Here is a 27853-nt window from a genome sequence, read left to right as displayed (position 1 = left end):
TTGCTTTTACTTTGTCCTCTGCAGTCGTGGCATGCTACTTAGTTTATAATTGTGGCACACATTTCCGGCAGTCTATTTGTTTCGCAACTCACTTCAAATCCCAATTTAAGCTTTCCCATTCAGTTAAAAATGCATATACGAACTTAGTTTACTTTTTGAAGTATTTCTGCTTTCAGACCGCTTCTGAGCATGAGCAGTTATGTCACAAATTATGCCCTTTCCTCCCAAACGAGAATCATGCAGTTTCCCATAAACGCAATGTTTCAACTTCGTAAACGTTATCTAAGCTGGTTTGTCAAGCGGCTGACAAGTGTCAACTTCAAAAACTTTCAATGAAGCTAGCAGTGTGTGTGCAAATCGGGCTTTTTTAAAAGGTTGAGACACGCATGCTGATGTCTGTTGCATGTGTACACATAATTCTGCAACAAATTTCATATGTTTTCCTAGCTACTCTGTGCCAAACATATTTCCATGGTATACAGTGTCTATTTTTAAAAAGAACCCCATTTTGGCAAAATGTAAAATGAGTTATCCAGTACCTTTTTAAATGTCAATGTCTTCACAACAGCTCCTTCAGTCACGTCATTCTGAAAAACAAATTATGGTGATCATATAGAGACAATTATTTGCGTTTGTGCAAGCAACACAGCAGTAGAGTACCAGATAGCAGCTAAAACTTAAGGTACAGGGTGGTCCACATTTAGTGCCAACACACGAGCAGATGCTCTCTTACCTCTGATCTTAACTCTGAAACTGCGCCCGACCTGGCCCACGCACTGAATCAGAGTGGCGCTGTTTAATGCTCAGTCAGGTCGGACGCAATTTCGCTCTAAAGTAAACAACCACCTGCTTGCATGTTCGCACTAAATGTGGACCACCCTTTACATTGGAGATTCTGTGCGTGACAGTGTGGTTTTTAACTACGAGCATGGAGTGCGGTAGCCTTATCCCAAGATTTTTTTCCTTGAGGGAGCGTTGTTAAAGTTTAGGTGCGTGTACAATAAAGTGAAGGTGTTGCTAATTGGCTGTGAAGTAGCAAGAGAAGGTAATGGTGACTGTCTTGTGTCTTTTTGGGAGGGCGAGCAAGGTGTTGCCAGGCATTGTGAGGGCGTTTAAAAGGACCAGGGAAGGCCATTTACTGAAACATGAAACACAGCACTGGCAACTTCCCACCGCACGTGCCACACAGATCTTCCAGAAGTGAAATGTTTATGCCAACGCACTGGCCACGAATGTGCATATCTTGAGTTGCATGCTTGTGAGCCCTGTCTGAGTGTCATGCTGATGCTGTTTGTGATAATTGAGCTTAAATTTGCATTGGTTAAAATAAATTTTCTTTTCTTGCCTTTGTCCTTTCGCTGTATGCTTCTTAGTACATTCAGGAAACCTTCAGACAGTTTTTAATACTTTTAAAATGTAGTGTTATTACTCCTTTAATGCACTGAAGAGGTGGCACATTAAGCAGCACTGTCATTAAGAGCGCCATAGTTTATGCACACTATCCTTCAAAATGTTCATAAAACTAACATGGCGCCTTCATTTATGTACAAAATAGTCACTCACCACAAGGTTTGCCAGAACAGGCTGTGTTGCATTGCTGAAAAGCAAGAAAATAAAACACAAGGGCTCACTGAGTAACTCTCGGCGTCAAAAGACAAGCATAACCAATTATTTCACATGTCTTCAAATGAGAAGGAGTTACAGCTTTCTATTTATAACTCAATCCACATCGCGAATTACAACTAAATCACACCATAGTGAAATCGATGGGAAGTCTTGTATTTCTTTCTCCTTGTTATTACTGCTTGAGTGAGCCTTGACTATAAAAGGCTTATTAGAATAACAATATTAGCTAGGGGTAAATCAAGAATAGATTAGGGGGGCACCTAAGCTCCACCTTAAGGGTATGACGTAATAGTGGTCTGTGGCCTCTGGGGCACTTCCACATTGAGAACTCAATGCAGATATGAACTATGGATTCGGAAAGCCACTTTCAAACATATAATGCAAAAGCACCCTGTATCTTGGCACCAACACATCACATCTCGATTAGCTCCAGTAGTCACCACATGCCGATGCCAATTTTGTAAACATTTCTTTCAATTATAAGTTATGGCAATGAAGACACCTTTTTAACTGGACAAGCTGTGTAAACTATTGCGTAAAGTGTAAATGTTGGCACCTCAATCTAGTGATTATTGTCTCGTTTTCAAGGATTGTAACAACTATAGATTGTGGTGATCCTTCACCGTATCTTTGGAAAATGAAAAAAAGAAAGACATGGTGCGTATTTAATGCGTGATGCCTGTCATAATGTCACATTTCACACTTCTACAGACAGCATGATGAAGTAACGCATAAAATTAGTAATTTTAAGATATAAATTGCTGAGCAATAAATTTTTATTGCGTAGTCAAAACTATGGGTCCCTCAATTTTATCACCCTATTGATTTTTATGCAAACGGCTCATTTACACAGCAGAAGCGGATTTTTGGGTTGCTCTTGGAAAGGGCAGCTGGGGAGGGGAGTGCGTCCATTTGATTTACACTGCAGAAGCAGACTTCACCATAGTTTTCCCATGTATAACATTTCTTGAATCTGCATCTGTTGCAGCAACGCTGTATGAAACATTTTAGGTGAAATAATCATGATGTCACTGATACTTTCCCCCTTGCTGCACACTGAAGGCTCACAGTCCTACAGTTGACACGCAGTCGTGCATTACTAGACACTTTCCATTCGCTCTTACGCCAATGCTCCACAAATTCCATCTCACTACTCATGCCTCGTTACTGCCCCTGGCTACTCCAACTCTCTCGGCAATTCATTGCACTAGAACTTGCCCGTGATGCCAACGATGCGAATGGAGCGGCATAAATGTAACGGGCATCCTGCAACCCCTACCAACTGGCAAACGCTTTGCACCACCCCAGCTGTCATCAAAATTCACATTACTACAATGATAAATGACCAATGGATTTTTTGTATCCATCACAGCAGCAATTGTTCAAAGAACTGGTTCAAATATGCAATTATGTAGATGCATTCAACAGTTGGGCCAAACAATCTGGACAACACAACAGTGGGTTTTCGTGCTTTGCAGCCTAATAATCATGCACTGATTCCAAGGAAGCTCTGCATGCCATTGGGTTGGCTGTCATGTTCCATGTGATTTTTCCCTTGAGAAAATTTATAAAAGGTTTAGCACTTGACATGGTTTGTAAAAGTAACGATTTAGAAAGAATGAATAATGATTTGGCCCAGGTATATGACACTTTACATATATGATACTATGTCTTTTAAGAAACCTGTTGTGTTAATCAAATCTGCCTGTTTAGTATCCTTAAATGAGTACCATTGGTGCAAAATGATTTCGCGTCTCGTTTCATAATCCCTTGTAGGGTTGAGGACATCTGCAGAACTTTTTGGAGGAGGGGCAAACCCTTGTTTATACAAATCTATAGGGGTAGATGGGAGCTGGAGGGTTTGCTTGGCAACCACCAAAATAGCATTATAATTGCCCCCACCGTAAGACACTGACTACTGTGCGGGAGTGTTAAAGAAGACCACATTTACTCCAGGGCCCTCCAGTACCGCACTCTTTTCTCTCTTTCTTCTTTCACTCCCACCTTCCTCTAAGGTGTGGTTCAGGTGTCCACAAAGCAAATGTGACAGATACTGTGCCTTTCCTTTCCTGTGAACCAATTATTATTAATGCAGTCTAAACTATGAACCAGTTATTATTAATGCAGTCTAAACTATACAAATCAAGCAAAAATTTTTGTTTCGGTTACATGTAAGAGGGACTAAAATAAGTGCTATCTCAGTCTCGTTGAATGTGTCTTGCATAATAACCTACCAGCCTGTCTTTTCCTTCCAGTGCGGTGCAAACATACAAGCTTTTTAGAGGCATATTTATAGGTCAGGTTGGGAGACTTACAGCAGTGATATGGTAAAAATTTCATTGGAAGGGAAAAGACGCAAAGAGGGTCTACAAGGAGACGAGATGCTAGGGGGGGTGTTAACCTCTCTCTTCTAAGCGTAGCCGTCAAGATTTTCTGTTAAAATGTAGCTGGCAATTGACACCACAGCCCTGCATCACACAGTGAAACTGCGCAAATCTCTCTCAATTTAGAAAAAGAAAACGTCAAAATTTTCTGCTGGAATCATTCGCTATCTTCATTAACAAGCACAGCCAATCTTTCTTTCATTGCCATGACATGACTGGCAACATTAACCATAGTGTGTAGTGTAATGTGCAAAGTTGCCTTGCCATCCTGAAGGGCATTTCATATGATTATGCAGGACTTGTGCTAATCGAGCTCTGTAGCTTTTTGTTTTTGTTAGTGAACACAATGTGTGTGTGTGTTATACATACACACTATCCAAAATTCTGGGTCCCCGCCTTCTGTCCAGATGCCTATGGATTGTGTCTTGCTGCTGGTTTATATAACATCCACACTCTTCTTGCTTTCACAAATATGTGGAGGACGAACTGGTACATGAATAATAATTCGGTGACAAACTCACGTATTTGTGCTGAAGCGGGTACTGAGACTGGGCCGGTTGGGTGCCTTGCAGTTGATACTGACGGTCATCTTGGGGCCATCTGGCGACTGCGTGCGACCAGGAGACGGTGTCCGCGCACCACTAGATTTGCCTGACGAGTCCAGTGTGGTCGTCCTGAAATATTGGTGTGCCAGGTCACTCTAAATCACTTAGCTAACATTCGCACTGGAAAACTACAGTTCATGCAGACATGAGCAGAGAACATCAGCTTTGGTCACATACACTTCGCCTTTAAGATGAAATTTCTCAAAAGGAAATCCCAGAGTGTTAAGAATAGTTGCTTTGTGAGAAAGGGTAGAATGTCCTGCCAGGGCATGGTAAATATGACTGGTAGTCAGAGAAGGACAGCCAGAGCAGGACGTTAGTTCTGGTAAACCAGTCGAGCTGATGAATACCCTCCTTTCCCCCTCTGCCCAAAAAGCTTGGCCAGACCTAGATGTCAAAACTCCACCTACGGTTCAGAAGCCATGTAGAGATGATTACGCATGCCAGCTGGAAGGATGAGCACTTGCCCCTTGTCAGCATCGACGATTTCAATATTCGCGGGCCGAGCAAACCGGTTGGGCCTAGGGTTGCTGCCATCCGGGTAGCTCCCGATGGTGACCAGAGGCTTGGGGCCAAAGAAACTCTTTGGGGGTTTGGAGTCGGGGCCTCGGCTGTCCGTGATGGGCACATCCTTCGCTCCTGCTGCCACAGGAGGCTTGGGTGCTGGTCCCTTGGCCACATGTGTTGCACGCGCGATGGGCCGCTCGACCTTTTTTGCAGTCTGCGCGGAACACAGAGATGCTGGCTTAGCTCGCCCCGCACTTAGGCCCAAGATAGTGGCTGAGAGGAAGTTAGGAACATGTGGGATAACCCTTGGCCTACACCCCCTTACAGCAAGACAACTCCCATAGCTAGGTCCCTCGCTAAAGTGGTCTGATATTGCAGAATTCACATACTACAACCTCCTCGCCACTCAGTCTTGTGAAGGTGGCGGTTTCATCTTTTTCATCAACTTGAATAAGTTCAGACATTGTGTGAAGGTTTCGTCCTGAATTCGGAGTAAAAAGTATGGACGGCATGCTGTCCCTGCACTATGCATTTGTAGTCTGAATACTCGTCGATGTCACACGCATGGTCAAAAATCTGAAAAGCTCGTCCTTGCTGTCATTCCAGCTGCAAAGGTGTGTACTGTGCACCTGCAATCAGGGAATTACTGCAGCCCCGCATTATGCTGGTTTAATGAACTGTGCATTCAACCAGACCTCCACATGTTCTGGCCTGTGGTATGGAAATAATGACATCCGATACCACTGGCTATTTCAAATTGTGGAGGCCCCAAGCATGCAATGCGGTGCTTGCTAGAAACAAAATGTAAATTAATGACAGCAAGACAAGTTAAATGGCAATCACAGCAAAGGTTGACTGCCGTTTCCAACAAATATGCCTAGCTTTATTTTTTAAAAAGGACGCATTTTTTACTTGCTGATGAGAGATAATTTGACGAAAATAATTGGTTCCTCCTCTCCCATCTGCAGGCAGAAGTTTCCTTATTGTGACCAGGCAAAAGGTCTCGGCCCCTCCCTGCGTTCTGTAGTTTGCGGCCTGTCCAGTGAGAAGCGCTGCATCCTCTCAATCAGGTATCCGACACAACCCTAATAGGTCTTCGTGCTGAGTGACTGAGCTAATGAGGTATAAGTTTTCAGTTCTGCTGAGGCATAAGGTTTTGTAAACGTTGGCAGCTTATCCGAGCTGCAACCAATCAGCACCATGAGCTACCAGTGTTCAATGGATATTTAGTTCTCCCAAGCTGGAGATAATCAGTGCTTATCTCATTGTGGACTTATCTCTCACTTATCTCAGAGTATAGAACTGTCCACTGGATGACTCGTTTGCGACACAGGTGCCAGATGTGCACACTCTCGGCAGTGCCAATGAACAAGGGCACTTCCACTACATACCGACATTTCTGGTTGCGTTGTTTCCAGGCACGCACCAAGTATATGCATGCTTTCCTGCTTCGACAGCTGAAATTAGCACTCTAGTTGTCCCATAAGTCTTTACTGACCCTGTTCTTCATGGCATTTGCAAAGGCACCTAAACCTCTCAGTATCGTTACCAAGATATAGAAGTAAGAGTAAAAGACTGCCCTTGACAACCTACTTATTGCTGTACCGTGCTGAGCATTACGCAACCCTCTAGAGCGACCAGGATGGGCTGAGGGTATGGCATAGATGGGCATAACCACTCAGGCTGTTAATACTCAATTTCATATCACTGTTCCACTCGATGCGAAGTGTTGCATAACAACTATATGAGCACTGTCGGGGTACCTGTTTATGTGAGTTGGTTGCACATGACAAAAAGCGTAGCACCCATAACACAAGGGCAAAGCAAAGAGGACACCTTGTGCGCATGCCTTTGTGTTACAAATGGCACATTTTTAGACATAAGCGCCAACAATGTTCCGATAGGCTTTCTTGCTTTTTTTTCCTCGTATGTGTGAACTCAAATAAAGGTGCAGTAGTTAAGGTATTTTTGTACCAGCCCAGCGTTTTCAAGTTGCTTGCACCCACCGGTCGATATGAAAATCGTTTTGTGGTCAAGCATTGAAGCGAGCATTGCGGGCTTCGCTCCGCAAGCGCCATAGCGGGCCTACCCACTGTCTTTTCCTGCACGCTCGAAATCATATGACAAAGGAAAGCCGCAAGCTCTCAAGCTGCGGCAACCATGGACGGTGTTCCTGAGCCACTTTATACCTGTCATGCTTCAAGCAACCTGATGTTACAAGTAGAAAAGCCTTTTGTTGGTTTGGTGCCTGCCAGGTACCTAGAAATTTGAAGTAAATCTGTGCATTCCAAATGATGCTGAATACACATTAAACGCGCAGCGCAGATGACGTGCACACGACATCATGGGTGCCCTGATGGTGGACCGGGCATAGATTCCACAGTGCACACTGGAGCAGATGACAATAAGCGGGTTAGATAAGCACGCAGCCTTACACCAAAGTCCTGATCCACCAACACGGTGGCTGCTACGATACCTGTGCAAGCCATCCTTACTGGGATCAGGTTCCTGTAAGAAAACGATTTGGCCATTTTCCGATTTGCTATGACAACTAGAGATCGGTGTGAACGGCATTCTCCCCATAGCAGCCACAAAGCAGCAAACAGTAGCAGCAAAGCAGGCAGTTAATAGAGAGAGGCAAGCATAGGCGTCCATTTACCAAGCCGTTAGGGCCCTTGTCAGCACCGGCGGCGGGCTGAATAAACATGTGCGGGTTAGGATGCGTGGGCGGCACGTAAGCCGGCCACTGACGCTTGCGGCCCCCACCGCCGCCATTGCCGGCGACGTCGCTGGACTGTTCGATCGACGACGTGACCTCCTGGCAAGCACAGGACACCGCACGTTAGTGACGACACACATTCGCTCCACCCATGAGGACGACAAGCCGAGCAAAAAAAAACAAAAAAATCATGCAACCATTCTCCTCAATGCACGCACACATACATACACCACCACATATCTGCACAAGTAACGATATCAGTTGCCCTATTTATGTCACCAACAAATGCGTCGTATGCATGCGACGATATATGTCCGACGTCAGCTGTTATCTCCTTTACAAAGAAGCTCCCAATTAGCTTAGTGCACTTCTGAATGAGTGAAGGGCGCATAAGTATCTGCACTGCATGGATGAAAAGTCAGAGGTTTAGCTTAGTAGCTCATCTTCTTCAAGTGTCTAAGGGGATTCTTCATTTCAAAGTTGCGACGTCAGCTACATGAACCATTTCAGTTATATATCTTTAGAACTCGGAAAATGCAACAGCTCTTGATGTTGTGGCACAACAAATATCAGCCATTTCCCACCTGATCCTGTGAGCGCACAGTGGCCTCTATCACTTCACGGCTCACGTGATCTTCTCTATTCTGCCTGCGCTAGATGCGCTGCATAGTGTTCCTGCATATGCTCATGCTGAAACACTGCTACTAACTGCTTATGCCAAGGTGGGAACGAGAAGGTCGCATGACTCGTGCACCACACAGTAACATTCACTACTGGCATGTGGCTTTCGAACAGCACATGAAATAACCGAAATTTGCTGAGCCGCAGCACCAAAAATAGTTGTCATTTCAAATTTCTAATGACTGATGTGACTTAATGATCAGCTTCAAATCTAATTGCAATTATAGGCGTCTATCTGTAATAGTTAAAAAATGAACGATTGAACTTTATTTAATTACCTTACTAAACATGGTCGACCTGTTCTCAGAGTCCTTTTACCTCTAACGGCCTGTTTTTAAACAATAGTAGCAGGCTTCCCTGAGACACCTGACATAAGACACCACTTTCACCTCGTAACCTGCACTCGAATACATAGGCTGCAATTCTGTCAGCAGTTAGTCGATGTTGTGTTCTTTTTTAGCTACCTTTCTGGTATCCCGGCCGACAAATAAACGTATAGAGCTGTCTAGGAAGTCTCATAAGCACTGCGCAGTTCCTTTTTTTTTTTTTTTCCGTGTGATTCCACCCATGCTTACAGCTACATCAAGGGAAGCAAAACGGGACAAAGAGCGAGTGTGTGTGTGTGTGTGTGGGGGGGGGGGGGGGGGGGGGGGTAAGGTTGACGTCTTTAAATTTAAAATGATCAGTTACCAACAAGCCCAACAAGAAGTTCTCTTAAGCTACATCAAGGGTTCTCAACATTTTGCCTCAGGGAACACAAACAGTAAATAATATGTGCTAAGGACCCAAGGATCCCCCCTATGAACCTATCCCGATTTTTTTCATCGTTTCATTCTCTTTTGTAAGAATTTGTTGGTTTTCATGGTTTTGGCAATCAGCTGATTATTTAAATGCCTACCTCTCACTCATACAACAAGAATGCAGAAAACTACGGTTACAAGACCAAAATTTAATCTCGTTTGCGTTCTCGGCCAACGCCACCTAAATGCATTGGCTCGCTCGGCCTTTTATTGGTTATCTGCACCTCCTGTTCTGGCGCCAGCATGGCGTAGGCATATTTTTACACTTCGGCAGATACTGGTTTTAAGGTAGAAATGAGTTTGCCGGAGGTGCCATTGAAGCGTCCGGCAAAACGCCCAATAAGCTATGCATGCCTCTCTATCTTGGCTTGGACAACAGGCTGTGCAGCCCACGTCTTTAGTTGTCACGTGCATGAGTGTGCCGGTGGCATGCTGCATGTTGGTATGATGTGCCAAGGCCTGATCTGTGAACAATGCCTACTCTGATGGTGTGAAACTGAGAAAAACTAGAATAAAAAATGCTAACACTCTAAATAGATATTAATTAGATATTAATGAACCAAACACTGTGCCTGGTTCACGCGTAGCAATAAGTGGGAAAAGGAGGGGGAGGAGTAGTACTGTGGGAGCTTGCAGAACCCATAAAAGTAGCCAGTGGAACTTCCAGAGTTTCATGGAACCTAGTTGGAGAACTTCTCGGCTGCGTAATGCTTCGTGAATCTCCTATTTTTTTTTTCTTCTAGCACGATAAATTACTTTTGACGGAAAACCTAATTTACGCATATCTGAGAACAGGGCAAACGAAGAACTAGTTCACTGCAGGTCCTAGAATATGGTTGCCGGAAAAAAAAAGGTAAGAAAGAAGCAAAAAGTTCTGCCAAGTTGTTTTCGGCCTGATCATTTAGTTTGCTTTTGACAATTTTTTTTTTTTTCATCACACAATTCTCATGATATACAGAACTGATCGTGACATTAGCTGGTGTGCTATATACGCGTGGCTCATGACATCACAGAGGTCATGGTGGTAGTCTATATATAGCATGCAAAGTGTGTGTCGAAACATATACTATTTCTATAAGTAGATACAGCGCAGTTTCTTGCTGTGCTTCATGGCATTGCCTCTAATATTCTTTCAGTGCCTGAAAAAAGAAAATATACACAGAGTGTCGCGCTAGTACACGGCTCCACTGAAGGGAGCAACGCCAACACAGGGTTCTCGGTTACTTGTTGTACACTTGCCCATATCGTCTGTGCGTGAAGCCAAGTTTGTATTCGCATGCGATGCGGGACGCCTGCCAGAGCAATGATCGGGTGGAAATGCGACCAGGACACGAGAGGGTGAGTGCTGCATACTCAAATTTGTTTTCCCGCTCGTTGCCCATCACAAGAGACTGAAAGTGCACTTGCACTCTGAGAAAATCTGCATGCCTCAACTAGTGCGGCTTTATGCCACCTTATGCGCCATGGCTATCGATGATGCAAAACGCGTAGTTTGCGAAATTAAGACACCTGAAGAAGCGCACAGCTTTCTAAGCTTTGTCAGTTTTATTCAGGGCATCTTGTCATGATCGTCTCAGCACTTTAATAGCTTTGCCACACAGAGTGCTAAAAGTGCATGATTCACCAACATCAAGAGTACACGATTTCGAAAGTGTTTGATTTTGTATTATAGGGTGCCAAGTTCGGCAAGTTTCATTACATTCATCCTATAAGGGTCATAGCTCACAAGGAAAATTTGATTCTCTTTCAGAACTTCCCTTTTCCAGCCAGCCAATGACAACAGCAGCCTGTCTGATGTACATGCTGTGGAAACACCCATTCGCCCTTTAAAGCAATCCCTATTTTTTATGTCTTCTTGCTACACTCTCGTATTAAATTTGCTGTGCAAGCACCTTTTATCAATTGTCATCTTTTTTTCCCCCAATAAAACCTTTTTTGAGATGTCCAGGGCATGCCTTAAAATAGGCCGACCCATCATTCGGTATTCAGCCACGTTGGCGAATCACTATAAGACCTTTCTTTTTTTTTTTTTTTTCACAACTCCATTGTCAGATGGATTTCATATTTTTATATGACTTGCACAAAGGAATATGATATTTTAGTGCACCTCAATCATGCAGCGATACGAAAACACATGCTGGTAACGCCAGGCACAAGCATTGAAAATACTAATAGCAACAGCTGGAACGATCTCCGATGAACTGCTTTGAACAAGGCTTCCTTGTGCTCTCTCACGCAGAGTCAACCTTTTTTACATGGTGTCCCCATGCGGTCCCCAGGCATGTAAAGGAGGTGTTTTCAGGGCAAATTACCGGGCACTGAAAGGATACAGGAGGCACTATCCATGGTCCCCAGAATGACGGGCACTAATGATGCCAGTGCAGCTCATCTATAGCAGATTGGCATATGGCTCAATTATGAAAGCTGGCAAGGGCTATACTCTCGGACAAATTTCTATGGCTCTACATCGAAAGCTAGGCAGGAAAAGGAAGGCAAAGTGCTGCTGTCCCCATCCCTTGCAGAATGGGCTACCTTAGCCTTGGCAACCCTGCACCACACCCCTACTCCGAACAATACATGCCACGACACGATGACAAAGGCTTGTCTTCTCTTTCCTACCTAGCCTTGGCTGCAGAGCCACAAAAAGCAGTTCGCAAGTTTAGAAGCCACGCGCATGCGCAAGATTATCACATTCTCGCGCATGCGCAGTAACGCCGAGCTCTCAGTGTCCCGTACAAGAGCCATGTTTGTTCTGGTGGCACTGTTTGTCAAGATCGCAACGCTGGATAGATGTGTGCAGCAAATATTGCCAGTTACGTATAGATGTCCAGTGGACGTGCAACACGCATGCACACATGCTTCGAACGCGAGAGACGATACTTTCCGTGCGTCATCATCTTTGCAGGCAAGTAGCTTACGCTGAGTTGATTGATCGTGGCGTAGTCTGTGACGTAGCCCGGTCCCGTCGGGCCTGCCGACACGGTCGAGTGCAATTCCGGAGGTAACTCTTCGACGCTGGACTGCGGGTCGATGGGGCTTGTGACGGCCCTGTTCTTAGACTCGTCCTGAGCCTTGTCCTTATCACTGTCCTTGCCTATTTCTGCTGCTGCTGCGGCCGGCGCAGCTTTATCGTCCTTAGCCTGCTCGCCCCGAGCATGATCCATTGGCGCCTTCACCTGTTGGGCCTGCAGCGGTTCCGGAAGCCAGCCGTGTGCCCATCGGTAAGTGGGTTAGTGATGCACACAGGTGGGGCTTAAGGTTCGATCTGTGTGTGTCTTGTGTATACACCAACGAAAACCAAGGGCTGGAAGTACACACTTCATTTCACCGTGTTCGGTTTTGACGTACACGCTTCTCTGGCAACACTTCTGCCACAACTTACCGCAGCCATCATGACCGCTGGGCACTACACTGCAATTACGCTACAGTGCTACGCCTAATATCAGTCGATCGCATCCAAATGAAGTCAGCGTACTCTACTAAAACATGACAGAATATACTATTAGATCACACTGACAGTCGTATGCAGAACCGAGTAATATTCTCAGTTCACCCTGGGTTAATGCAAGCTGAAACATTTTGCTATAACGGGGGAGAAGCACTCAACCCAGAGCTAGTCTAAGGTGAAGTGCACAGGTGACATTGCCGAGCTCAAGGGATGGTGACCCATTGGACCAGCCTGGAGCTGAAGTAGCAAGAATGCATACTTGTGTTCTGAGTGTGATCTAAAATAAGATTTAGAAGGTCAGCTGTACAAGACACAAAAAGAAAAATGATACCGACTGCAGGAGGCTTGAAATAGTATTCATAAAATGTGACAAAATTAATCTTTCTTTTTTTGTTTTTCTGAAGGTGGGGGGAAATGAGGAATGAGTGCTACTGGAAGCAGTAAATTAATGTTTTAGTTTGTAATGTCCCTAATAGAATGTAGACACTTGACCTTCACACGCACTATCAAGCAGCCAGTAAAATTATCAACCCGGTTATTCCAGCCACTGTACAATTAAAAGAACAAACAAGTGCAGTGCACTTGTACAAACAGCAACGTGAACTGGTCTAAAAACAAACTTGCAAATGCACAAAAAAATGCGGTCATGCACATCAAAGCACTCTATGCAAAAGCTTTACAGCTCAGGTCCTCCACCACCTGTGCAGTAAAATGTTAAAATACTGCAGCCCATGTTACGCGAAGCATAAAGCGCAGAAAGCACAGGAATTGGCCATACACATCACCATACATTACATACATTCACGATTAGGAATTTAATGTAAGGTGACTTTGCCTCATTAATTGAGTCATAGTGCTGCTATATATAGTTCACAAAGGTATATAGTACTTGTAGCAGCGATGATTAAAGTAATCTCTTTTCATCAGTATTGTTTTCCATAAACGTTTCGCGTCGGGTGCACACAGAAAACCGCAGGCCTTCTAAAGTGTGCATACCTCCTGGGCGTTGATGAGAGCAGCCGTTTTGCGAAGTTCAGCGTCGACTTGCGACTGCTGGGACCCAGTGCGTTCCGACGGTGCAGCAGGCGAAGAGCCGAACATCTTTTTGTGCACCTCCCGGAACTCTACCATCAGTTGCTCTGCGAGAAGTCATGACATGAAATGAGCGAAACAGAAGAGTGCGTCAGAGGGCAAGCATATCAGCGATTACTATGCAGCGTGCCCTCGAACTCGAAAACATCTGGATGAGCCACGTCGTTATTGCATAGAAAAGCTGCTATGCATACCCATCCATGGATGCTCGCTATTCATTAGATAGCCTACATCCGATACAGCACAGTCTGAGAGCTATACAGCCTACCAGAACTGTGATTATTAGTGCGCTTCGAGTCGCTTGCTCTGAGCATCTGTGATCGCTCGTGAAATGATGGCCTAATCGGAATCACAGAGGGCGACTGTGATCATGATGGAACATGGTTCTCCGAGGCGCATTTCTGCGCTGAAGTGCGGTTCACGCAAGCACGAATATTTCGCGCGCATGCAAAGCAAAATTAGTGAGATTGCAAGTGCTCCAAACATGCTTACCGTATGCATTTGTTAGCTGAAACTATTCTAACCACTGCAGAGCCATAACCACAGGTCATGCAAATTGTTTTAGGACAAACCTAGAAGTCAGCTCCTTTGAAAAACAAAAACCCCTTCACCATGGCGGCCAAACCTGTTTTGGGGGCAGAAATTGGGTGCAGTGGAGGATACGTCTATTGTGACAATAATGACCACATTCATTTCTGACACCCATCTGTTTGCTGCCGCAGTTATGGGATTAAGAACCCCTCCGCGAAGCGAGTGCTTAGTGAGTACCATTCATAGCGCCTCCTCCACCCCTACCTCCTCCAGGGTTTCAATAGCCAAGGAATTCTGCTGGCCAGGTTTGTGAATGACATCAGCCTGGACATAGAAGTATTCTGCTCTGCACCCAACTTCTGCAACCAAAACAGGTTTGGCCGCCATGGTGAAGGGGTTTTTGCTCTGCAGAGAAGCTGGTGTCTAGGTTTCTGCAATCCGTTTATCGGCCCAACTTCCCGGGTGCACGAAGGCAGCCTACATTGGTAGGCCCGTCCTTAATTGCGAATAAGTGTCACAGCGCCCCCTGCATGTCACTCCTCCGCTCCAACCTCGACACGCAACGTAACCGGTACAAACGAATGAAATCCACGCGGAACCTTGGTCCTAACGAGAGTAAATGCGGAGATGCGAAGGCCGTCCACAGTTGGCCGCGCGTAAACCGCGTCTCGCGGCCCCATACACTGTGCCGCCCTAATGAGGACACCCACGTTGCGCTGACGTACGGTCAGGCGCCACGCGCGCCGGAAAAGCTTTCGTTTTGGCGTCGCAAACCGAAGCTACAGTGGCTAGCCGCGCGCCCGACAAAGACCCGAAGGCCGGAAGCGCCCCTCCGCGCTGCTTGCGGGCATTCTTCTCGTCTTCCGGGACTCGCCGCACGAGCATGGGTCCAGCGGGCGCGTTGTGATGCAAATCCGACAAAGGCAATGGCGCCAGCGCTACGCAAATCCCAACAGCCACGCTGGCGCCGAGCCACCGCGTCGTCTGCATTCCCCAACGGACTCTTCTGCCTTTTTTAAACAAGTGGAATCTCTCCCTTTTGTTCTGCACGCCGGGGGAGAGTGGTTTTTAGACAGCTCACTGATCGTCTGTTCTGAGTGCTATCGTGCAATGCCTTTGTAGGCCTTGTGTTTAAAACAAAGGCACCAGAGTCTGGAGTTTCTTGCCAGCGCAGCGTCGGTGACACACAGATGAACTGATGAGAGATCGGGCGCCACCAATTGTTGGTTCAAGGAGAACGCATGCGTTTTTATTTTAGCTCCCAAAACGCTATCTGCGCCACTCATTTGGCTAAAGAACTTAACCATAGAGGGTGGCTAAAAGTATGAATTCGTTCTGTCTTAACGCACACCAGGACAGAGTTTTAAAATCAAATTCCCTTCCCTTACGGCGCGGTTCAGGGGGTATAAACAATACCCACCGTGACGCGTATTTGGGTTTGCTGGGTACGCTGGCTCCGCAAGGGACAAAACGACAGAAGAGACGGAGAAAGCGGGCTGTTCCGACTAGCATCTACCGCCCCCAGGAGCTGAGCAGCCTAGCGATTAGCGGCGCATGCTTTTTCAATGGGCGTCATGTTGGACGCGGCACTAGCTTGAGAAAGCATATACTACTACTACTACTACTACTACTACTATTATTATTATTATTATTATTATTATTATTATTATTATTATTATTATTATTATTATTATTAGTAGTAGTAGTAGTAGTAGTAGTAGTAGTAGTAGTAGTAGTAGTAGTAGTAGTAGTAGTAGTAGTAGTAGTACAGAGGAAGACTCGTTTCACTAAGTTGGCACTGAATTGTCTGTAGGTAACGACCAAATTAACTGGCTAAATATCTTCCCAGTTTTAATTAATAATGATAATAATATTAACTGGTTCACAGGAAGGGAAAGGCGCAGTATCTGTCACACTTGCGTTTGTGGACAACTTCATCCTTTTGTATCCACAGACACAAGTGTGACAGATACTGCGCCTTTCCATTCCTGTGAACCAATCATTATTATTATTAATAATTAAAACTGTGAAAATATTTGGCCAGTTAATTCGGCCGTTAACTAGACAAATCAGTGCCAATTTCGTGAAACGAGTCTTTCTCTATACTACTATTACTACTAACGATAATAATAATATTAATAATAATAATTAGCAGAAAAATATTACTGTGTATTATTATTATTTAGTAGTAGTAGTAGTAGTAGTAGTAGTAGTAGTAGTAGTAGTAGTAGTAGTAGTAGTAGTAGTATTAATAGTATTATAGGCTCTCTCAAGCTAGTGTCGCGTCCAACGTGACGCCCACTGAAAAAGCATGCGCCGCTAATCGCTAGGCTCCTCGGCTCCTGGGGGCTGTAGATGCTAGTCGGAACAGCCCGTTTCCTTCGTCTCTTCTGTTGCTTTGTCCCTTGCGGAGCCACCGTACCGAGCAAACCCAAATACGCCACCGTGACAGATACTTAGCATTTCCCTTCCCATGAATCAATTTAGGAGAGGCAGCACCGTGCTGTTCGATCATTTATACGTAGTCATTTATACGGGACCTCTTTCACTCTTTCCGCTTGGTTTTAGGGGTTTAACTACACTTTAGCTTAACGTCATAAAGCGACTCAGGCTATGAGAGACGCCGCCGTGGAGGGCTCCGAAAATTTCGACCGCCTGGGGTTCTTTAACGTGCACTGACATCGCACAGCACACGTCGGGCGCTTTGCTTTTCGCCTCCATGGAAAAGCGGCCGCCGCGGCCGGGACTCGATCCCGCATCCTTAACACAATAGTCGAGCGGCCTAACCACTGCACCACTACGGCGTGAGGCCCGCGAATCGTTTGCGCGGCATTTTTGAGGGTCATATATGAGACCATCTCATACGGCGCGATCTTCAGTTCCTTAATTCCGGAGCACAGAGGAACGTGTAAAAAAAAAAAAAAAAAAAAATGCGTATGACGAGAAAGCCGAAACGTCCAATGACTACTGAAGGAGTTAACGTGACTTTCGAATAGACAACTTGAAGGTTCCGATAGATACATATATCAATTAAAGGGCCCATGAAAAGCTACTCTGCTAAACAAAAAGCGCACGAGTCTCACCAATCGTCTCCGCAAACGCAGAACTTTTCAAGAACATATTGGCAATCGAAAATGATATGCCAGGCGAAAATCCTAACTGGTCCAGCTGGTTTAAGGAACAACTTTCCAGTTCATACCAGTTGGTTCCCAGTTGGATAACAGTGGATCCCCAACTGGGATCAACTGGTAATGTGTTCAGTTAGACCAGTTAAGGTTTTCACCTGAACTCTGCGCACGCCGGCACGCGCGAAAATGAAGAAACGAGGTCTGCCAACACTCTCTAAAAATTATTTGTAAATTATAGGCTCCGCGAAAAGCTTTTAAATTTTAATCGAATGCACGCAAAGAGCACCTCCATAGGAGCTTTTGCCTTAGAATGTTACCGCAAGCGCCGTTTCAGGGGCGCTTCAAGTGCTCTGGGCAGCATATTCCCGCCGAGAGGATGCGCACGCCGGTAGTATCAGTCAGACAGAATGCGCCGGTCTCGTGATGATTACATATGACCTCATCGTACTCTACAAAGCGCCATACGTGGCATAAATGGGCTCTGCTTTATCATTGCATCCTGCATTTCAGCTCACTATCATCCTGCAGATCTCAGTCGCTGCGCGCTTCTAAGAGCGCAACGATTCGTAGAGGCTTCCTTATATTGACTATTGGCCTCCTTGTCCACAGCCCAAAATGAAGCTAATCGTCCGGCCCAGCGATCCCGATCCGTGTTCCTCAACTTGAGATCTCACGCTCGATCGAGACGTCGGAAATGACTGGAGCATAAGCACGCTCCGCGGTTGTGTACCTACATTCCTCAGACCTGTAAGGCGGCAGACTCCCGACCTCGTGAGTAATGCCCAAACATCCGGCGACACAAGTCCACCGCCGTCACGCACCTTGGCCGCCTTTCCGCAAGTTCCGCACCGCGGCACGGGCAACCAGATACGATACCACCACGGTTGCCCTAGCGTGCGCGATCGCACACATACACTTATAAGACAAGTCCTGGCGCCAAGTAGATCAGGCGGCACTATTTAAACTTAGCAGCAAGCCAAAAGCTCCTCCATAATTTTCCGAAGTCCAGCCAGCGCGGAAGGGTATACACACATAAAGCAAGCCCCCATTGCGAAGTTCCACCGATGCAGGGTTGCGAGAACGCAGGTTTTTTTAATCGGGAGCGAGCGACCTCCCTACAGGCGCCTTAATTCTGTATACGATCGCGATGTCCTTGGGGACAGCATCGGGCACGCGAACGATAGATCTAGGCATTAACACACTGCGAGCTGAGAGAGAGCCAAGCGGCGCTTGTGTGTTTGCGTCAGTATACGTACCATGCTGCTTCTGCTTGATGAGGACGTCTGGCGAAGGCTTGGCGTCCGGCCTGAGCCCTGGCGAAACGAGGCGAGAAACAGAGCGAGCGAAGGGGGTCAATTTTGCGGGCGCTGCCGCAGGCCGAAGTGTCGCCGCGGCGGCAGTCGGCCTAGACGAGCCAGAAGCGAAAGCGCTCGAGCACTGATACAAAGCGTCTTTTTCTTCGGCTTCGCCGAGGCATGCCGCTGAAAACGGATCTCCTCTGCTGGGGACATCAGATTTCGTAACAGAAGATACCGAGGTAAGGAACAAACAAACAAAAAATACGCTGCAACGATCGGTGGTACAATATTGGAACAAAACACTGTGCACCACGATGATGCTGACGTGAATATACTTCGAGCACATAATATAGACTTCAGTGGGGGTAAACTGTGAATCTGATTTTGAGGCTCTTTCCACTTTAACTCCTATCTTACTCCCTTCCCTTACGGCGCGGTTCAGGTGTCCACAGAAACAACTGTGACAGGTACTGCGGCTTTCTTTTCCTGTGAACCAATTATAAGGCCCCCCTCAACATCTCGTATTCCGAGATAAATGATTTACCTGCTCGCGTATGTGCAGGTGGTGCCCTGCGCCGACTCTGTACCGAGTCCGTGTTCAGTGCTCGGTTCGTGCTTCTCCACAGCGAGGAAGTTTTCAGAAATTACGCCTCTGCCTGAATTAACTGTCCAGGTTGTTATTTTTCTTGGATCATTTAGGGCTTTAATTCATAGCCACAAAGATACATATACCGCCGCCACGCAGAACCTCCGCTTGCTGAAGTTATATCCTATTCTTGTTTTCTTCAAACTGCGATTCACTTCTTCGGTTCGAGACTCCACAAGTACAAAAAATAAAGTATTACCACCGAAGACCTAACGGCAGTTTTCATAACACACCTATACCTACGTTTGGGTCGATATGACGCAAATGCGATGGTTTTGGTACCTTTAAGATTTCATATAACGCTATGGTTATTCATCTTTTTTGCTCCCACTGATAGATGTGCGGCGCTCTGCCAAAACCTATGCGGCCTGTTATCAATCTTACGCTGCTCATCCCTTTGGAAACAATCCTACCCCATACTTCCGTCTTCTCAGTTCAGTGGGCAAAAAAATAATTGGTACATCCTTGTACGATGTCATGCTTCTTGCCATCGTGGCGCCTGTCTCCTCTTTTATCCGCACTGGAGAATATTTTAGATTACAGCACTCAGCGTTTGCTATAAATACCACAGAGGAGTAAGACACTCTACGACTAATACTAAGGACTCAGTGGAGATGCGTTTCCTCGCGGTTTTGGAAGTCCGCAGTAGAACAAAGACAATGAAACAAAATTACATACGGGGGCTGCCTTTTAGGCGCCTCTCTTGTCTCCTCTATACCTGTACATTTGCAGCACAGGCTTCTGGAAGACTGCACCGCGATTGTGCCTCGTCGGATATCCTACATCCCCATACCTATCAAGCCTCGCGATGTCCCTGCATCGTGCGTACCAGGTCTGGCGGCGCCGGCCTTCCTGGCGGCCACGTCGTCTCCGTTTTGTGCAGCCTTCTCTCGCAGCAGCCTCCTCTGCTGAGCCACGCTGTGCAACTCTGCGAACACGTGCATCTGCGGTGGAGGCGGTGCCGCGGGCATGGTGGCCGGCCTGGGCTGCGGTTGGTGCTCCTGCTGGTGGTGCAGCTGCTGCAGCTGCTTCTGGGCCTCGAGCTGGCGGCGCTCCTCGGCCAGCTTCTCGGCCTCGAGTTGCAACAGCTGCTCTTTTTCGTGGAGCCGGCGTTTCTCGTCTTCCAGGCGCTGCCTCTCTTCGGCACCCACCAGGCTCAGCTTGGGCACCAGCAGCAGGTGCTGGTGCTGGCCATTGGTGCTGTAGTGGTGGATGTGGTGGTGGTGCGTGCCGTTCTCCTGGGACCTGCATGCGCACTGTTCCTTAGAAGACGTACACTGAACGCGCCCGGCAACGCTTGCGCTTACGGCCACGTACGTAATGAACGTGGCCAAGGAACGTTATCCAATGCTATTCGCGAGCACACCCTTGACACCCGCGAGCACCTTCCAGCAGCACTTTCCGGCAGCGCTTCTTGTTTGCCCCTTGTTCTCGCTACGGTCGAAAGCGCTGTGCTATTCCGCCTGTTAAGGGAACGCTTTATTTGCATGCACGTAGTCGACAATTACAGAATCCCGTTGTTACGGCTGAGAAGCGTAGGTTTTACTCATTTATTTTTATTTTGCATCTTTCACCCTGCACGCATGCTGCCCCATTATCTTTTTTTTTTTTTTTTTTTTTTTTTTAATGAACTCAGATTTGAAAATATCGGTTTCCCGAGTGTTCCCTTTGGCATTGTTCGCAAGTGTACAGTCATGAGCAAAAACGTCTTGCATAAGATTTCGAATATTCTGGGTACTTCCCTATTAAATACTAAGACGACCTTTGGATATTACGCACTGAGAGGAAAACTAGTTACGAAACTGCTTTCCACACATAGTTATGGAATAATTAATGAATGAATGCTCGAACTTTGTTCCCTCCCATACTGCTCATGACTGTACATCTCTTGACTTCATTCCAAAGCCGCATTGTTTCCATGCGGTAGGCACGACAGCGAAAAACTGAGCTCTCAGATGTCCCTCTGCCCCAGAAGGAGACCACGCGTGACGAGGAACACTTAGGAGCGAAAGAGTGGTCACGCGAAGTGATGCTCGCTGCATTCGCCGTATTTATACAGCGATCCGGGCGTAGCGTGCTCGCACGGACCGATACGCAGCAGCCGTGTGCAGCGGTGGCCACGAGAAAGCCTCCCTACGGCAGTAAACGCGAGCGGCCGAACAGCGCCTTCAATGGGGCCTCTTCAGCATCGTGTCTCTGTGGAGTCGGAGCACGCGCGCGGCAAAAAAGGAAAATTGCCTGACTGCATAAAAATACCAAGGAGTATTTTGGACGGTCAACTAGCTAAGCAAAGAAGGATAAGTTGCCCTTTGTGCCCTACGTAAAAATACCCCAAGGAAATCATCACGAGATAGAATGTATCAGAAGCGGGTTTGCGTGATCCAAGCCGACGATTTCGGGACAACCGCGTTGCTGTTACATTTTTACCAAGCCTTCCATCCGAAGAAGGGTCTGTTTCGTTTGTTTGACTACTCAAGGTATTATGCACAAACCAGAATTCCGGTGATCATGGCGGACATCTCGCGTAACACTGACGTTGTGCGACAGTTTCGCACCAGTGGAAGGGCGCTTCCTTTTCCATCTATCAATGATTTCGTGGTTATACAGTGCTAGTCAATATTTGGAGATCGTTGAAATCAGTACCTTTATGATGTAGCAGCTTCATTTAAGTGACACAGTGCAGTTATATAGCTTGAAGGCGAAGAAAAATGTGGACAACTACACTGCCGAAGTGGCATATAAGGCTTAGAGGAAGACTGCGTAATAAATACGGCATCGTGACTTGCAAAAGCCACGGTGTGCGTAGCCATAAATAAACATTCCATTGATGCGGACGTATACCTGAGCTTGTGGCCGTAGTCGGCGACGCCGTTTCCGTTGGCGTGCGGCGTCGTGTGGCCGTTGGTGACGGGACTAGTGGACTGCGAGCTGGACAGCGAGGTGCTCCGGTCGGACATCTCGGACAGCGAGCCATTGGTGAGCGTGTCGTGCAGCGAGTGAAACGACTCGGGCGAGCCCTTGCCGTTGGTGCCGTTCGTGTACACCGTCCTGCTGGGGGTAGAAAGACAAAGACGCCGGGGACGTCACTGTACCGATAGTGCTGTCCTCACTGCTCTCGCAGCATCCACGATATTGCTACTGTGACCGATGTAGATGACACTGCCAAGCTTCCGCAGAGTGCGGCAACCAATGTGAGCCCTTTCAGTCGCTTTTTGTCGGCAACAGAAAAACTGATTGTCTAACTGCCTATTGCATTGATTGACTGATACCCCGTGCGCTGTGATTAACGTTTACTCTCCAGTTGTTTTTCAGCGAAAGCTTCACGAATTTAACCCTCGGTGATGAATGCGCAGAGTGCACACCTGTTGCGCAGGGTGTGGTTTCCGTTGAGCGCGTGGCCGTTGCGCGGCTTGGTGGCGGTGTTTCGGTTGCAGAGGCGGGCGTTTATCCTCCTCAGCCTCTCTTCGGGGAAGAGTTCGAGACCGGCGCCTTTCCTCACCGTCAGCGCCATCTCCTTGAAAGACTTGAGCATCGCGATTGCCTGCGGAGGAAGAACGTTGAGGACGAAGTCCGGCATTGAAAAAGTGCAAATCGCAGACGCTTGTCCTAAAGATGGGGAAATAGGAACGATGTCGTAATGACGTCACGCATAACGCGTAATCGAACTGCTAATCAGGCTTATTTCACTGTATTTAACGCACTTATAAACTTGCAGCAGGAGGTCGTTTATTCCGGAACTATGCTTATATATTGAGACGTCGTTCGCTTGGTAACCTTTTGCAGTACTGTCTATACATTTGTTTATCTATTGGGAAAGCAAAAAATGCACGATAATAATAACCCAGCCCAGTCCAATGTAAGGGGTACCTCACAACATATGTACTGTTACTTTAGCGCGTGTGAAAATCTATAAATAATAAAACATTTATCTTATATTAACCCTGAACGCAACTAAACTTAAATATCTTGTACTTAAGATATAAAACTAAGCGTACGTTTCGATGTCTGAGCAGATTTGCGCCCAGCATGCTTGGTAGCATTTCCTCATGTAATCGACGCTTTCATGTTTCAGAACTGGAGCTATGAGAAAGAGTGACAGTTCTCGAGTATAATAATGATAATAATAATAATAATAATAATAATAATAATAATAATAATAATAATAATAATAATAATAATAATAATAATAATAATAATAATAATAATAATAATAATTCTGTTAGCTTTCAATACCGTTTCCACCTGTTGGATGTCAATGACATTTTACGACGGATTTAAATGACATTTATAAAGAAAGGATAAAAGAGCGAGCAAATATTCATCTCGCACACACATGTACTGCGGCAAAAGCGCAGAACTTGTTGCACGCTGAAGCGTATTTCCTGTGCAAACATACGCCAGAGGCGTTTGGGCCTCTGTGGCCTCGCGGGGGGCAGCCTGCTACATTCACCGCTTAACAATAACAAAAAGCGGAGCCATAGAGAGTCCGGGAAAGGAAGACTGATCACCTCCGAGAACTCGACGTTTACGAAACCCTGGCCGTTGACCTCGGTGATCTGGTCGCCGATTTCGAGACCAGCAATTTCGGCGAGACCATGCGGTTTCACGGTTTGTACAAAGATTCCGGGCAGCTCGGGTGGTCCTTTCACGACGCTGAAACGAGCAGAAGATGAATGAAACGTTTAACTTCGTCGGGCTCTTCCCTCTTCAATGCTAAGCAAATCTCGGAGCAGTGTTCGGGTGGCCTGTGAACATATCTAGTACAAAGATGAAAGTTTAGGACCAGCGCTGAAGATTACGACACTGATGAAAAAAAAAAAAAAAAAAAAAAGAACATTAGCTACGAAGGTGAGCTTAAACGCGCCCCAGATTCCAATGTCTTTGTTCACTTCACCCTTTCAAAATCAGCCGAACAATGTGTATGTTTGAAAAGACGAAAGGTCTTGCTTATCGCGATACATTACGGCGATCTGTCAGATATTGCGCAATACATCGATAGTTACGCCATGCGGCAAGTCTACATGCGCGCACGCAGAAAGTAGTACACGTCGAGTTTACGGCTTATAAGCAACTAAGGCCATCGTGCTCCAAAGTAGTAAGGGGGAGCAGACTTCCGCAACTCTCGCGATTTCGCGGAAATGGCCGAACCTCCTCCTTCAGTATGCAACACCCCCCGACGCCGCGGTGCCAAGTTTAGAACAGTTGTCTTCGTTCTCGGACGCTGAGGGGTTATCTGGGAGACTTCCGCTTCTCTTGTCAGAGATCCTCCATCACGTCTGACCGGGAGCACAACGTGACCACTTTCCATGGCTTTCTTATCTTTTCTCAGAGGAAAAGACAAGACAGTAGGAGCTAAGAAAAACTCGCAGGCACGTGATAAAAAAAAAAAAAAAAAGAGGATACAAAGCCCACCATTCGCCCCGATCTCGCATTTCCTGTGCGTGTGTATACCTAAGCTGAAAACAAGGACGGAATTGAGGTTGGTTATGTTTGGTCTTTGAAACGTGAGCGCCACTTTCGCCGTGCTTTCGGGGCACCATCGCACGAAGTAGTCTTTCCCGGTCGCTACCTTACTTTACCTTACTTTACCTTCCTCGAATGGTGAGGGTAACGGTAAAGTAAAAGGGTAAGAATCGCATCCATCCTGACGCACAGCCTTAGCAGAGATCTCGAGCATCAACCGAGAGTTGTAGAGAAATATTGGACAAAGCATATTACTCGACTGTTTGATTTCCCCAGACGCCTCGTGCACGTGTAAGTATTAGAACTTCTCGTGAAGCGCGAGCTGTAGAGATTAAGTCCCTCGACACGAAGCTAACTGCACACCCTGAGGAATTTACTTCTGCCGTTTAGCGCGGTTCCTTGGCGCTCCTGGCTGTCCAATGCTTGGGAGGACTGAGCCTCTGCTTCCGAGAAGTTACGGTCGTTGGGGATACAAAATGATGCATACTGTAGCACTCGGAAGTAATCTCCTTGGGGTTGTGTGCTTTCTTTCTTGTGCAAAAAAAGAAAAAAAGGCACTGAAACTGGGAAATAAAGCTGCGCATTCCTGAACGCAGCCGCCTGGAACCAGTTCTGGAAATTATTAGAACCAGCGAACGACTTCACGGTCGTTGCACACGTAAAACCATTTAGGTCAAGACGAGCCAAAAATTTCTAAATCTTTCGCGGGTTCGCGCGCAAGTTATTCGAAGTCCTAGCGAGTCCTCCGGATGCCGTAAAGAGGCAGACGTCAAAGAATATTGCAGATATACTATAACGCATATGTTACTAGGCTAGCCACAAAAAAAAAAAAAAAAATAAATAAATAAATAAGAGCATGTGCTGATGGTCTTCTCTTTTGCGCGCTATCCACGTAACGCCTAGTTTTAATACTACACTGTTGCAGATTGTGCGATCAAAGTATACGTTACAGGCTTCCGGTGGCGTGCAGCTACGCGCACTTTATATTCGACATGATCAGAACGTACTGGATGGAGTACAAGACGCAGAGCCACGAAATGACAGGCACTATATACTGCTATAGTTACCGTGCACTGCTCCCATCGCCTTGTGTTCAACATCGTTTTCTGTGGACATTATGTGCAAACGGCGTGGTCGAAGCTGCGCTTTAGGCGATACGTGTCACTAATTCATTTCCACGTATTCACTCAGACAGCTTCTCAGCATGCAGCTCTTCGCAGTGAATCGACACAGGCAGTACACAACTTTTAAGGCGAAAGCCTTCAAAGGCTCTTGCTGACATGGACAAAATGTGTCCCGCTTCTGCGGCGGCTCTGATTGGCCGTGGCGGGATGACGTCATAGACGTTTCGACCAATCAGAGCACTACCACAGAATGCGCGAATGCGTGCCTTATATGGCCATATGTCAATCAATGATCAATTGCTAGTTAACGGCTGACTAATAATTAATTAGTTAATTACTAATTAATGGCTGATTAGGTAATTCGTTAACACATCAATGATTAATTAATTACTAACTGGTGCCAGTTGCGTAGCAGAATGCGGCACTCAGGCTTTCGCCTTTCACTACTTTAGTCGCTAAAGTCCCTCGCAATTTTGCTTTTTAACGCGCTATATACAATAAACGATTGTGCAATGGCTCCGACGCATAAAGAGTGATTTAATTGATCATCAGTTTCTGCGGTACTTCGCTGGGATGACGCGACGGCTGTACTCACCTGCAACCGAGACTGGAACCACCGATGCCCGAGATGAAGACTTTCGTCTCGACGAACTCGTCGAGACTGGAACCGCTGCTCACAGAGTGCTACCAGGAGATGGAAAGGAGAATATTTCATAAAACGCTCGAGACGAACCAGCATGAACCTCAACATTTTGTTCGTGGAGTGGGGAGCTGTTATTAACGTAATGTGAATGTTTGCGACTTCGATAATGTAGCGCTGCCCGTACAAATAATATGAGCTGAGGACACGGGAACGGTAAACTTTAAAATGCACAGGAATGAAATGTCGTGTAATTAAATGCCAAACTTATTCTAGATAAACCGAAACAAGACAAAAGTCGTAGTCTTAGAGCAAAGTAAACTCTGTGATGTCACCTCAGTGACGTGAACTGCTACTGTGAGTGTGCTCGACGAAATAACCGAGGCACACGCAATAAGTCATCCTGCAGTGGCCTTTCAGTGCTGGTTCAGTGAATACAACGCGTGTGTTTTTAGACCGGTTGGCCCGGGAAAATGCAACGTACCGTCCCATCAGAGCCACTGCTGCAAGGGTCGGGTTCCACCATTTTCCAGGTGATGGGATCCCGCTTGTTGCTGTTCGCGATAGATTTGAAAGGAGAAACGAAAAATAACCGAACGTTCCATGTTTCACAACGTTCGCGATAAAAACCGCCCGAGCGTGATATTACGCAAGAAACTTCTTACAGCAAATTACGCCCCCCCCCCTTTTTTTTTATATAGTTTCTGTTATAATGACAGTATAAGTCATCGCAATATATTTTTTCGTTTCGTCCAAATGTATAGCGTTATAGAGCTAAGGTGAACTTTGCCCACATCGTAAAAGGCTGCGAATCCGAATACTCAGCCGTATCATGATACACTGAAAATTGAGACCATCGTACATGCGTGCCTCTGCAGTTGTCTCACAGGGTGCTCTGCAAGATAATATAACTTAATGCGCTGGTGGAGTACGCGTTTTGTTGGCAACTCTTCCACTCACATCTTAAGTTTCCTCCTCCGCAGCAGATTAAACAATTAGGCCAGTTGGCTTAATATAAGCACATGAACCAGACGATGAGGTATAGTGTGGCCTTCATCAGCTTATTGTGGTCCGTACAAACAGACCGCACCTAGGTACTGGTATAATCCAGACTTTTGCCGCTCAGCACATACAATATGTCTCACACAGGTGCAGTCACAA

General features: G+C 46.3%; 1 protein-coding gene across 6 annotated transcripts in view; it reads right to left on the bottom strand.

The window, feature by feature from the left end:
* Positions 1–27853, bottom strand: part of LOC146191104 (uncharacterized) — a 145606-nt gene that overhangs the window by 2659 nt on the left and 115094 nt on the right. The window contains exons 6-19 of one of the 6 annotated variants that reach the window (XM_084601578.1): positions 27177–27246; positions 26648–26736; positions 23974–24118; positions 22828–23006; positions 22307–22516; positions 20295–20710; positions 18778–18834; positions 13767–13909; positions 12241–12507; positions 7782–7940; positions 5026–5336; positions 4532–4684; positions 1564–1597; positions 540–587 (exon numbers count right to left, since the gene is read on the bottom strand). In XM_084601578.1, coding sequence (XP_084457704.1) covers positions 540–587; positions 1564–1597; positions 4532–4684; positions 5026–5336; positions 7782–7940; positions 12241–12507; positions 13767–13909; positions 18778–18834; positions 20295–20710; positions 22307–22516; positions 22828–23006; positions 23974–24118; positions 26648–26736; positions 27177–27246 — 2281 coding nt within the window. The remainder of the gene's footprint in view (positions 1–539; positions 588–1563; positions 1598–4531; positions 4685–5025; positions 5337–7781; positions 7941–12240; positions 12508–13766; positions 13910–18777; positions 18835–20294; positions 20711–22306; positions 22517–22827; positions 23007–23973; positions 24119–26647; positions 26737–27176; positions 27247–27853) is intronic. The other 5 variants (XM_084601580.1, XM_084601579.1, XM_084601581.1 and 2 more) reach the window with 5 other exon arrangements.

This window comes from Amblyomma maculatum, chromosome 4 (assembly GCF_055883805.1).
Source record: "Amblyomma maculatum isolate TAMU_Amacu chromosome 4, ASM5588380v1, whole genome shotgun sequence".
NCBI lineage: Eukaryota > Metazoa > Arthropoda > Arachnida > Ixodida > Ixodidae > Amblyomma > Amblyomma maculatum.
The sequence above is the reverse complement of the archived record's forward strand: the minus strand, read 5'-3'. Positions and strand labels throughout refer to the sequence as shown.